The 12,910-nt window shown below is 36.8% G+C and overlaps 1 protein-coding gene across 3 annotated transcripts in view; it reads right to left on the bottom strand.

The window, feature by feature from the left end:
• The window catches only part of LOC149903697 (uncharacterized), a 92,197-nt gene that overhangs the window by 24,376 nt on the left and 54,911 nt on the right, over positions 1–12,910 (bottom strand). For all 3 annotated transcript variants that reach the window (XM_090108336.1, XM_090108335.1, XM_090108337.1), the window contains 4 exons: positions 5,447–12,888; positions 3,872–5,132; positions 1,465–1,682; positions 747–1,089 (listed from right to left, as the gene is read on the bottom strand). In XM_090108336.1, the coding sequence (XP_089964462.1) occupies positions 747–1,089; positions 1,465–1,682; positions 3,872–5,132; positions 5,447–12,888 (9,264 nt within the window). The remainder of the gene's footprint in view (positions 1–746; positions 1,090–1,464; positions 1,683–3,871; positions 5,133–5,446; positions 12,889–12,910) is intronic.

Genomic DNA, 12,910 nt, shown 5'->3' with positions numbered 1-12,910 from the left:
GATATAATAGAGACCAAAGTATACATAAAATCAGTAGTTAGTTCATATTATTTTTGTAAAAGGCTTCCCCAACCTCATAAAACGCAAGCAAGCGTATCAACAAGTTGCCAAACGCAAAAACCTTTAAATTATCGACTATTACCAAAGTATTACCTAACACATCGGTGCAATACTTAAAATCTAACTTTGAATGGAAACGAAAGTGTTTGACAGTTACAAGTCATGATGACAGAGCGTTGTTGCCACTTTTACTTTTAAAGATAGATGCGTCATTGCCTTTGTAAGGAAATCTTTATTTATAAGGTGCATAGATTTGTTGTGATTGCTTTGTGTGTATTTTTAGAAGTATTTGATTATTATTATGTTACTAATGAGTTGAAAATGTTAATAAAAGGTCATGAATTGCATTGTTTGTGTTCCTTATTTGGGCGGGCAATATGCGGCGTTACGCCCTTGAACTAAAAACCTATTTCCTTGACAGATATCTATTCTTCTATGAACTTTATTATTTATTATACTGAGCCAGCTTAAAATCCGAGCATTTTTTTAAAACATACATTTATAAATGTAATTTGAAATATAATTATTCATTTCGCATGTTTTGAAAGATGTCTAGCATTTTAATTAACACATATTGTATAATTACAATTTAGTTAATTTGATAAGATTTTTAAAGATATGTGGATTTCTAATATGACTATGTTTTATGCTATAATTAAGAATAATATAATAAACTCAATACTCACTAGCATTCTTAATAAACTTTTCTGTTAGCGACTTAACAGAACTTTGTCTGACCGTCTTTCTATCGTCTACTCGTCTTTCAGTCTTCTGCATCGTTCTTTCAGAACGTTTATCACTCTCCTTACTTCTTCCAGTATCTACAGTCTTCTTTTTAGGTTCTTCGATAATTCTTTTTGGTTCTTCTATGGTTCTTTTGTTGTATTTTTCACTGTCATCTATTCTGTCTACTTTTTGAGTGTATGAGTGATCTTTAACGTCGAAGGTGTCGGAGTGCCTTTCGATTGTGCTCTCCTGTATTCTTCTGTCGGTGTGTGTGAATTGATCTAGCGCAGCACGCTCCTCTTTCTGTAAATTAAACGTTTTATATTGTTATTTTGATAGGTTTCAATATTTTATTCAGTAATACAGATTAAATAAGGTTCTCTGTCCTTTTTGAAAATTTAATAATTAAAATTTAATATGGTATCTTCATGAAAAAGTATAACGATAATGTCCTAATTATTTGAAATCGGATTGAATTTTGTTACAGAAATCGTTAATATGAATAACTCGAGTAAAATCAAACACAAGAAAATATTAACACCACACTTTACCAGCTTTAAAGTTACTTTAAGTTGAAACTGATATTCTCGAACCAAGGAATTATTATTTTTCAAAAAGACTTAACGATTATTGGCTTAAGTGTATTCAGTTACACTACTAAACATATTATACACTTACAGTTGTAATTTCACTAAACGTAGTGCCGGTATCTCCTCCGAATTTCTTGGTAGTGGTAATCGCTGCCAGTCCATGCAGGCGCGAGGGTTTCTCCCCCTGGGACCTTAGCAGCTTCTCCAGGTCTTCTGGCTCCGTGGAGTACGCAGTTACGGACACCGTGCCTTCTGGTTCACCGCCGTTCTTTGAATGGAACTCTTGCCGTATCACCGTACCTTTCACTGTTAACCAAGAGTATGTTAATGACGGGGCAACGCAAAAAATGTCTAGCCTGTCGGACTGTCGGCTGGTTACTACCGTTACGTGTTTGTTTACTTTGTGAATTGAGTAGCTTATGATTATTATGTGTTAGCTTTTGAACGTGACTTTGCGTTACTGCACGTTCGATTTATGGCTGTTCACATATTAGATTCTATACTCTTTTACACCCTTTTGAAATTACACTCTTTTTGACAAAATAATAATCTAAGTATGTATGTATTATCTAATGTGTATATATCTATTTATGTCACATAATTCACCAAAATACGTTAAGCTACTTAGTTGAATGAAAATAAATAATACACACGATATAGATATTTTAAAATTTAATTGAGAACCGACCATCGTTGATGCGATGCCTTTGCCTTTATTCGTGTTTATGTTTAGTTAATACTTCACGAAGAAAGAGACTATGAATAATAATGTATGCATAACGTGATACGTTTAAATTCTTCGAATAATATACAAGTAAGTATAAGTAACATTGTCTTAACAAATTAACAGTCAGCTGTGTCAATATTAGTTGACATGATAATGATTCATAATCAAACCAAATATACATAACTTCTACGTGTGATATTAAAGATTTTTTTTATCTATACTAATATTATAAAGAGGAAAGGTTTGTATGTATGTATGTATGGTTTTCACGCTTAAACTACGGGACCGATTTTGATGAAATTTGGCACAAACAATCTTTAGACCTTGAGAAAGAACATAAGCTACCTTTTATTGCGAAATATGTACCACGGGCGAAGCCGGGGCGGACCGCTAGTACATTATATTATTTGAAGTCCCGTTTCTATTTGCAATTTCTTTGCACATGACGTCATTGCATAACCAAAAATCTATTGATGTTTTATTGTGATGGTTTTGGCGAATGATTTTTTGTTTGACTACTTTTAAAGAAATAAAAAAAGGAAGTTATGAAGTTAGTAGCCTCACTTCTATGATCCAGTTAAAAACCAATCGGAACCAAGCAATTATTAACAGGAAATTATTATGAATACTTCGAATTGTATTATAGAACCGGCTGTATGTTTTTTGTGTGATAGGCATTTTTAACGTTATTGCACGCCTCATAAGCGAAGCGTTGAGGTGGGTACTACTGTCACTTCGCGCAAAACATCTGATTTTTCAAACTTAAAATGTCTTTATGTATCATACATTGCACTTGTAAGATAATACATACACACACATATTAAGAAAAAACACTATTTTTAACGTTCATGATATTTTTGATGTCATTTTTGTTATTTAAACTAGTTAAAAAACAGTTTAAAAAAGTTCTGTCTTGGACGTCCGTGTGTCTGTATGTGCGGATCCTTTTTCTTGTTAACACGATAGCGACCGAAATACTTTACTAATCGAGTCTTTTTTTTTCTCTTACGCTTGAGTATGCTCAGGAATAGAACCCTTTCATTTTTCAGGGTCTGATTCGAAGTGGTTTAATTGTTATTAAATAAACAAAAATAATAATTAATAAATATTTATTTAAAAAAAATTATGAGGCGTGCACTTTTGGATTTTCCAAATTATTTAATTCTACAGACAGTTATAAGTATATATTAGTCATTATTCCGTTCATGTATTTATGAAGGTGTATGCGAATTTGAATCTTATTGTACCGTAATTTCTTCATAGATATTAGATTTTTATTTGTATAGGGTTCTCATTATAGAAATGACATCTATGTACAATTTTATGTATTGTCTCTTCTATAAAAAGCTCCCAATATAATCCAACTAATATTATGCGAAAGTTTGTGAGGATGTGTATGTGTGTGTTTGTTACTCTTTCACGCAAATACTACTGAACCGTTTACAATGAAATTTAGCACACATATAGAGGGTAACTTGGATTAACACATAGGATAGGTTTTATCCCGGAAATACCACGGCAACGGGAACTATGCGGATTTTTATTTGAAAACGTGGGCGAAGCCGGAAAGCTAGTAAAAATAATGAAGGAAAAGGTTCTATAATTTGAAATAGCATAAGATAATTTGTGGTGTCTATTTGGTGACCGATATTTTCGTACAAGAAATAGCTCAATTTTTTTTTATTTAATTTAAAAATGTTAAAATAAAGTGAAGTGGATCAAATATTATTCACTAAATCGTATACTTAAAATTTAATAATTAACATACCTTGATAGTTAGTAGCTCCGTTTCGCAGCGCCTTGATACCAAACAGTGGTCTGCCGTCAGCATCTAGGGGACCCGGGCCGTAACTTGAAGTAATAACATCAATTGGTTTCGTGATAGCCTTTGATGGACTACTCGGCCTATACTTTGGCTTCTCAGGCTCTATCTTCTTACTGCTGAAAGTCCTTGTCTCTGATGTAACCTTTTTCAAATTCCTGTTCGTCACCCACGACGGTTTTTCTTCCTGCGCCTGTTTCTGTGGAATCTTCTTCTCTATATCGAACACTGTTTTTATGATTGTTTCCTTTTTGACTACTTTAGGTTTGGCTTCAGGACTTGGAGACCGTTGGTTGGTACGTTCAGGGCTCTGTCGCAGTGGACTAGGTGACTTCCTTGGTGGACTCGGGTGACGTTCGAAATTAACTTTTTCATTAGGCCTTCTTTCCGGGCTCTGTTTTCTTATTTGATCGATACCGTCATGACGATCATGACTTTGTTCTCTTACGATTCTTTCAGGAGACGGTGACTTTTTACCATTAATATGCACAACCTCAATGATGTCTTTTGATGAAGTACGCGACGTGGTGGTTTTGGATGCGTGATGCGTTTCTACTACACGACTAGTTTCAATTCGTTTGGTTTTGGCCTCATCTATTATAGGTGCCTTTTTAGTTTTCACTTCAGCGTGTTTTGGCTTGTCATTTTCATTTAGTCCAACCTTTTTCAAGTAAGCAGACGCATACTCGCTGATGCGGGAAGATTTCGTTTTCGGAGTTGCAGTTTTGCTGGGTGATATAGGTCTTGATTTCTTTTCAGGACTAGTAGGTCGTGTCATTCTGGATGGAGTTGATTTTGGTTTTTCAGGGCTGCGCGGTCTAGCTGCTATGGTATGCTCTTTATCTGTCCTATGAGGTTCTTTAGAATGACCGTTAGTTAATGGCTTATGATGTTCGTTTTCTTCTACAAGCTCATAGGTAGAAACTACATGTGCGGTATCCTTGGTTTGCCGTTCCGGTGATTTAGTTTTGGTGGGAGTAGTTTTGGGCAATCTTTCTGGCGAGTGAGGTTTGTGTGATTTCGGTTGACGATCCGGAGATCTCTGTGATGGATGCCGTTCAGGCGATTTTGTTTTACCAACTTTAGTTGTAGTGTGTTTTGTGGTTCTAGTAACAGTTGTAATATGTTCAGTTTCCATTTTCTTCTTAGCAATACGAATCTGGGCGCGTATGCGACGTCTTTGCTCATATCCTACGACCTTTTCCAACTGCAACAAATAAAACGGTTTTAACTATTGTGGTAAAAATTATAATATTCATTTTAACATCACATAGCACTTACATAATATAACAACGTAACATATTATTATAATCATAATCATACAATTTATTAACGATCTATAATTTTTTAATTATTCCTTCTGTGTAATAAATTATTGAATAAATATGCAATAGCATCGAATCTAAGCACAAAAAAATTTGTAACAAAAACGATATTTTAAAAGAGACTGTTGTAACGCCTGAATCTCTTTATTCTTTCGATACATTTTTAAATCAATGTAATAAATTAAAATCATGTTACCATTTGTTCCAGGAGGTCCAGGTCGAAGATATCTTCAATGCATGGCTGATGATGATCGCTACTACGCCGCCGCTCGCTGCTCACAGACGACCGATCAGCGCTGGTCCTGCGCAGCTCCACTCCAAACTTCCCGCTTCCACGCCTGCTGCTAACTTCAATCTCTTCTACAGACTTCTCTTCTTTCAATTGACTTGTTTTGGTTGGACGTTGGTATCCAGGTACCTTGTCTGAAGGTTTGTCAGTTTTTTCCTCTGGATACGTCTGTTTTGGTGAATTAGATTCAACTGCTGGGAAACGAGAGAGAACCTTCTTTGCTGTTGTAGGTGCATGCGGTACAGGTGATTTTGGCCTGCCAACTGGAGATTCTTCTCTCGCCAGTGGTGACTTCGTTCTGCTAATGGGAGATCTTCTTCCAGAAGCTGGTGATTTATCGCGAGTCGTTGGGGTCAATGTCCTATGCATCGGCGATTTCTCTCTTGTGGTGGGAGGCATTGTCTTACCTGCAGGTGATTTATCTCTTGTGATTGTAGGCATTGTCCTACTCGCAGGCGATTTCTCTCTTGTGATTGGAGACATCGTCCTACCCGCAGGCGATTTTTCCCTCACTAAAGTGGATTTCAACGTTGTTGAAGGTGAAGCATCTCTGTGAATTGGTGCCTTTGATTTAGTTTCAGGAGATCGTTCCCTTGGCCGTGTAGTATCTTGTTCTTCATTTATTTCACTATCGTAGTCAGTGTGTTGAATAGTTGGTTGCTTATCTTTAAGAGGAACATGCTTTATGTTCGAGTTAGGCTTGCCAGGTTGGGTTGTTTCAGGTGTTGGCTTACTGACTTTTTTAGCTACTCCAATATCAGTCAACTTCGTGGTCTTAGTTTGAACGGTCTCTTTTGTTTTATTGGTGGTTGTTGCAATATTTTCAAACAGTGCCTTTGCCTTTTTCACAGCCTCACTGCTTCTTAAAGTGGTAATTTTAACAGATGGCGCTTTTTCGGGAACTTTTCCTGTACTTTTTGTTTTAGGTATCACTGGTTTTTCTTCTGTAGGTGCATCATCTTTATGTGTGTCTTTATAATCGGTAACAATTTCTTCTTCTTTTGAAACAGTAGATTTTTTCACATCTGTTTTAATGATATCATCCACATTTTCTACAATCTGCTTCATTATTTTGTCATGTTGTTCCTTTATCTTTCTATCTTTTTCTTCAATTATGTACGCGTCTGATAATACTTGTTCAGCGGTTTTTACAAACTTGTTGACCTTATCAGAAACACTAAGCAAACATTCATCGCTTTTTAGTGATTCATCAACGTCGCTGAAATCCGGTCTTTCTGGTTTTTGCACGACAGACTTCGGTTTAGTAGTTTTTATATTTTCAGCAGTTTCAATAAAAAGATGGGCTTTGTCATTTACACTCAATTTAGTATAATCATCTTGATAAATTGTATCTCTATCATATTCCTCGACAATATTACGAGACGGACTTTTATCTTTTGGTCCTACAGGCCCCTTGGCAAATTTATTGACTTTTTCTGAGACAGATAGCAGACACTCATCTGATTTCAAGTTTTCGTCATTGAAGTCAGAATGTTTTCTTATTTCAGTTTCTTTGAAAAGAGTAGTTGAGTCTTTCGGTTTAACAGTCTCAATTTTTTTCGTGAATTTCGATACTTTATCATTTACACTCAACAAACTATCATCTCTTCTATCTTCATAGTCAGTCTCTGTTCGTTTTACAAACAGCTCGTCATCTTCACATATTTCTACTATATCATCTACTATTGATTCAGTTTCATGAATAATATGATGCTTACGTTTATTGAATTCATCATCTGGCTCATTGACTTCGTCTGGGAAACGTGGCGTTCCCACATCTTCAGAAAAACCAACAGGCGTTGGACAAATGCGGTCCGGAGAATTTTCTCGTGATGATTTAGCTTGCTGAACATCAATAATAATATCATCGTCATCTGTAGATGTGTTTATATCAATTGCCGATTTAGGTTTGCTTACGGGTAACTTCGTTGTTGATTCTTTGACGGACGACTTGTGTTGTTTAATATTTGACTGTTTTGTGGTTCTATTCGAAGAGGCATTAGTGACTTGTATCTCCGGTTTAGATTTCATTCGTTGTGGTGAAATCTTTTTCTGTACTGGAGACTTAATCGTAATATCACTTGTTGTGCGTGTAACTTTTGTATCGACATTTCTTCCCTTCAGCGGATATGTTTTCTTGGGCTCCATTTCTGTAGGTTTGCTGTTAGGTGAAACTTTAGTGACATTGACTTTGGGTTGTGAAATCTTGGATGTACTGTGTTGTTTCAAAATGGTAGTCTTTTTAATATCGGTCACGTTCGTTTTTTCATTCTTCAATGTTGATGTTGGTGAAGGTTTCTGATAATGAGGAGAAACCGGTTCTTTCTTTCCTGTGCTTTTAGGAACTCGCGGCGACTGTGGTCTCTCTACTGGGGAACCTGGTTTTTTCTCAATGGGTGACATAGGTTTCTTTGGAGAAGAACTTCTTATCTTTCCAGTTTCAGGAATACCTTTGGATAAAGTCGGTGAGTTGGGTGATTTTTTGTTAGGAGAAACATTTCTTGATGAAGGTTTGCTTGGAATTTGTGTTTTAGTTACTGGCTTGTCATTTATTGCACTCTTTTTTAACGTTGTTTTTTCTTCCAAAATAGTTTTTGTACTTTTATCGACAGCATCTAAGCACTCTTCAATTGTCTCTTTGGATATCGTGACAATATCTGCTTCAGTTTTAATAGTGTGCTTTTCAGGACTTTTTTCTCGGCCAGGTTGAGTTTGTTTGCGGTCAGGTGATAATTTTCTCAGCGATGATTGCACTCTGTCAAGTATTTGTTGTTCTCTCTCGGAAAGAATGAAGTCAGAACTAATCTCTGTTTTTTTGCGAACCTCGGTAGTCTTGAAAATGTCTTCTTTTAATAATGATTCATCGCGAGTTTCCTTATTTTGCTGAATATCTGTTGTTTCATATTTAATCACTTTATCAGTGACAGTGATATTGTTATTAACTTGATCGGGTTTGGATGGTAAATAAGCATTATTTTTTTCAGGAGATTTTCGAGAATCTATTAATGAATAACGTTCCGGGCTGGTTCTTGAAGGCTTCCTTTGTGGAGACTTGGAAGGACTACGAGTGTCCTTATCTTTATGTTCTGCTTTAGGCATAGTAGGAATATCAGTTGACTTATTCTTAAGCTTTCTTTCAGGTGAATTATCTTTATCCAAGGAAGGTTTTTTGGTTTCTGAGATATCTGAAAATGTTTCAATGTCCCTTTCCTTGACTGTACGATCATCAGTTGTTTTTGTAACATGTACGACACTAGAAGGAAGTGTATCATGTGGTTTACGCGTTGATTTTTGGGTACTTGTCTTTATCTTTTCTTCAGATATATCAACTACATCGACCACTTCATACGTATCTTTGCTGAAATGCTTGTCATCAAATTGTATGGGACTCTCACAAGGAGAAATACTGGGTGAAGTGTCTGTCGATTTTTTTGTGAAGAAAGTTTCATTTTTATTTTCAATTGTGGTATCCTCATCGGTCATTCCTAAAATTTTTCTGCATCTTTCTTCATATGTTTCCCGTCTTTCTAATGGTGGTTTAGCTTTTATAGGTGTGTCTTTCTTATTTGGCTTTTCTTTTGTAACATCTTTATCTTCATCAGTAGGTGAAATAAGGAAACTAGTTGGAGGTTTTTCTGATGGAGTATTATCAATTGAAGGTTTTTTCAATGAACTCTTTCTAGGAAGACTTTCCTTTGTGGTAACCTTTTCAGGAGAAGGAGATCTGCAAGGAATTTTTGTTGGAGATGGTGATCTACGCAATGGTTCTTTCTGTTGTAAATCATCAACAGGTTGTTTATTTGGCACATTAGTGTAAATCGGCTCCTTATCATCGAGATCAGTAACTTGTGGTTTTTCCACTTGAGGAGAGCTGAAATAAACAAACCCACTCGCTGTTGTAGTTGGAGTGCTTTGGCCAGTGGAGGGTGCAGTCTCATCGGATTTTGGTTTTCTCGTAGGACTCGTTGACGGCGTTACTAGTTTTCTGGAGCGATCAGTGGTGGTTCTTTTGTGTGCTTCTTCGTTTGTTTTTTCCATTGAAATAAATTCCGTGGTTTGATTATACTTTGTATCTTTAGTAACGGGTTTAGTGGGAGAAACACTTCTGCGAGGTGAAGCTCTCGAAGGTAATGTTGTTGGAGTATCCTTAACCAATGTCGATTTAATTGATTTCGTACTATGTGTATCTACGTCTGATAGCTTATTTGTAATATCAGTATCTTGTATTTTGCGAGTGACCATTTTGATATCTTCAATATTTTCAGTAATAGTTGATGATTTTGTTATAGATGCTGTTTCTGTAGTTGTAGATACATCTCCCTTTAAACTATCCTTTGTAGGAGATTTACGTTTTGGCGAGAGATTATTTGTAACCTCTTTGGTAGGACTTGGCGATTTGCGTGTAGGCGAAACATCTTTTGTGAAAGGTACTGAATATTTTTCATTTGGTAACTTATAATCTTTGTCGGGGCTCATATTCCTCTTTACAGGTGAAGTTTCTCTGGAAGGCTGTCTATAGCTTTTTGTAGAATCATTTTTAGGTTTATTTTGTGCATCCTTATCTGCGGTGGGAGCTTTTTCAGGACTTTTCCTGTCAATTCCCATAGGGTATTTAATAAGATTTCTAGGTGACGGTGATTCTTCACGTGTGTTTGGAAGCTTCCTTGAAGGAGATACATTTCTATCGGGACTTACTGACATACGTGTTGGCGAATCTTTGCGAGGCTGAGTTTCTTGCGGCAGCTGTTCCTTTTGTGGGCTTCGCCTTTGTGATTTTAATGTATCTTTATCCACATTGGTAGTTTTTTCAGGGCTTTTTCTATCAATAAACCCGGGATGATCATTAATATTTTTTGGTGAATCTCTTGTAAGTGGCGATACTTCATCTGTATTCGGAATTTTCCTTGATGGTGACAAATTTCTGTCCGGACTTACTGACGTACGCGTTGGTGAATCTTGGCGAGGCTGAGGTTCTTGTGGTGGCCGTTCCTTTTGTGGGCTTTGCCTCTGCGATGTTAAAGTAGTAGTTACGTCTTCATCATATTTTGTGTATGACTTGCGTTCTTCGTTAATAAATTGTTGATGCTCATCCTTAACTTTATGAAGTTTAGTATCGGTGTAATTGGGTTCAGGGCTCGCAGGGTATACATGTTTAGTGGGAGATTTTCTGCTAGAATCATGTGGTTTCGTTGGTGATGGCGAACGATCTGTTTTAGGTGTACTAGATGCAGTATGTTTCATATATCCTGGTTGCCTTTCGGGGCTTTCTGATGGCTTAGACTGTGACTTATTTGTGATGGTGCTTGTGTCAATGCTATCGTCAGTAAGAGAAGTCGTTTTTGTAGTATTAGTTCCTATTTCTGTCACTTTATTTTGCGTCGATATTTTATTTTTGTCCGTATTTTCATGAATTGAATAAAATTCATTAGTTTCTGGTGTTTGACGCATTGGCGAAGTCCTATCTGTCGGGTAATTTTTAAATTTTCTGTCAGGGCTAGGGGATGACCTTGCAGGACTTTGTCTTTGTGGACTATCACGAGGTCTGGATGATGGCACGTTTGTTTGTTTTTCCGGACTGACACTCGGTCTCTTTCGGGTTCCATCTTGTGGTTTTCTTTCAGGACTATATCTAGTTGGTGAATTGGATTTTGGAGCCGTTTTATCGACACTAGAATATTTGTTAGTCTTTGTTTCATGAATAGAGTATGACGACGATTGTGTACTGGAATATTTATCAGACACAGTACGAGATGGTGAAAAACGATCAATTTTATTAGGACTTCCACCACGGCTTGGAGTTTTTCTGTAGTTTTTGTCAGGACTCACGCTACTTCTAAGAGAAGAGTTGCTAGATCTAAAAGTTTTATTTCCCGGAGAAGAAGCCCTTGTTGTTGGTCGTGACGGGGAATCAGAACGAAGTGTGCTGGCCCACGCTTGATGTGAAGGGCTCCATTCGTTACTTATTTTTCTTTGCACGTAGTCAGATTGATACGTCGTCTGATACTGATCATTCGTTCTTTTCTCAACATGTTCTCTTACATCTTTTTCTTTCGATATGGTATGGATTCTTTCTTCAGTATCTTTATTATATCTAGTCTCTTTAGTTGTATCTTGATTGTTAAAATTGTTATCATCACGTGACGTCAAAACCTCGCGGTGTTGTTGTTCATTTGACAATGGTTCATTAGGTTTTACGCGATCCGGTACATCCCTATCTTTTGTAACGTGAAGAATGTGCTCCTCATTATCATTGTAGGAACGAGTTTCCTTTACATGATGTTGACGAATATTTTTATTATCGTATGACGACGATCTCACTTGATGGACGTTCCTCTCATTAATAATACGTTCATTATTTTTGTTTATTTCATCGACATTTCGTTCTATAGTTTGATTGCGATCGTCCGTGTCTTTGTAATAACGAGTCTCTCTGATATCTTGACGACGTATGTTTTGGTCATCATTAGTGGTTGTGTATTCACGTTGATCCCTCTCATTGTTATTGGATTTATATATTTTTTGTTGCTGTGTGTCATCATTGTATTGATTTATGTGTTCTTTTCTGAAGTCAAAATCATCTTTGACTCTTTGAGAATCAACTATATTGTGAACATTATCTTCAATTGAATCACGAATTATTTTTGATGTAGATTCATTTGAATGAGATTTTTTTTGAGATGAAGTGAAGGATGACGATTTGCTTTCATTTCTTACTTGCTGCGAATAATGTTCAGATCGACTAGTCTGAACACTCGGAGCGCGAAACTCACGACGGGTGCTAGTGACCCTAGTGCCATCGGGAAGGCACCTTGTTTCAACAATAACCTTTGTATTGTCATCTGGATAGTCAATTTTCCGGGAGACGAGTTCCCCTTGTTCGTAATCATTTCTTAAATTTTGTTCGTAGTTATTTGTTTTTGTTATTCTATTAGATGTCATTTCTTCGTTTCTGTTAGTGTCATAGGATTTTTGAGATGCTAGGTCATAGTTGTCGTCGGTAATATATGGCACTGTTTCATGTTTCGATGAAACCTGTTGAAACTTGGATGAAGACGTGGACGAGCTGGTCGTTGACGAGAAATGTGTGCCATCGTCAGTTTTGCGCACAACTTGCTCATGGGCTGCTGTATTTGAGTAGTCTTCGTTTCGTTTGAGGCTCGTGTTGCCATCGTCGTACTCAGTGACCGCTTGTTTGTGATGGTCTGCTGCGGAGAATTGCCCTTTTCCGCCATCAACGTCATAGCGGCCTTGGATGTCAGCGCGGACCGATTTGACGTGCGTGTGGCCATCGTCGGTCGTTCTGTTCTCGGATTCTACGTTCCACCCGGCGTTCGACAGGTCTTTGAGATCTGGAAACGTGAAAAGGCAGTT

Source organism: Colias eurytheme, chromosome 13 (assembly GCF_061535395.1).
Source record: "Colias eurytheme isolate Ceu_HAF_F1 chromosome 13, ilColEury1 Martin Lab GWU primary, whole genome shotgun sequence".
Lineage (NCBI taxonomy): Eukaryota > Metazoa > Arthropoda > Insecta > Lepidoptera > Pieridae > Colias > Colias eurytheme.
Note: the sequence above shows the minus strand (reverse complement) of the source record. Positions and strands in the feature narration are given on the sequence as shown.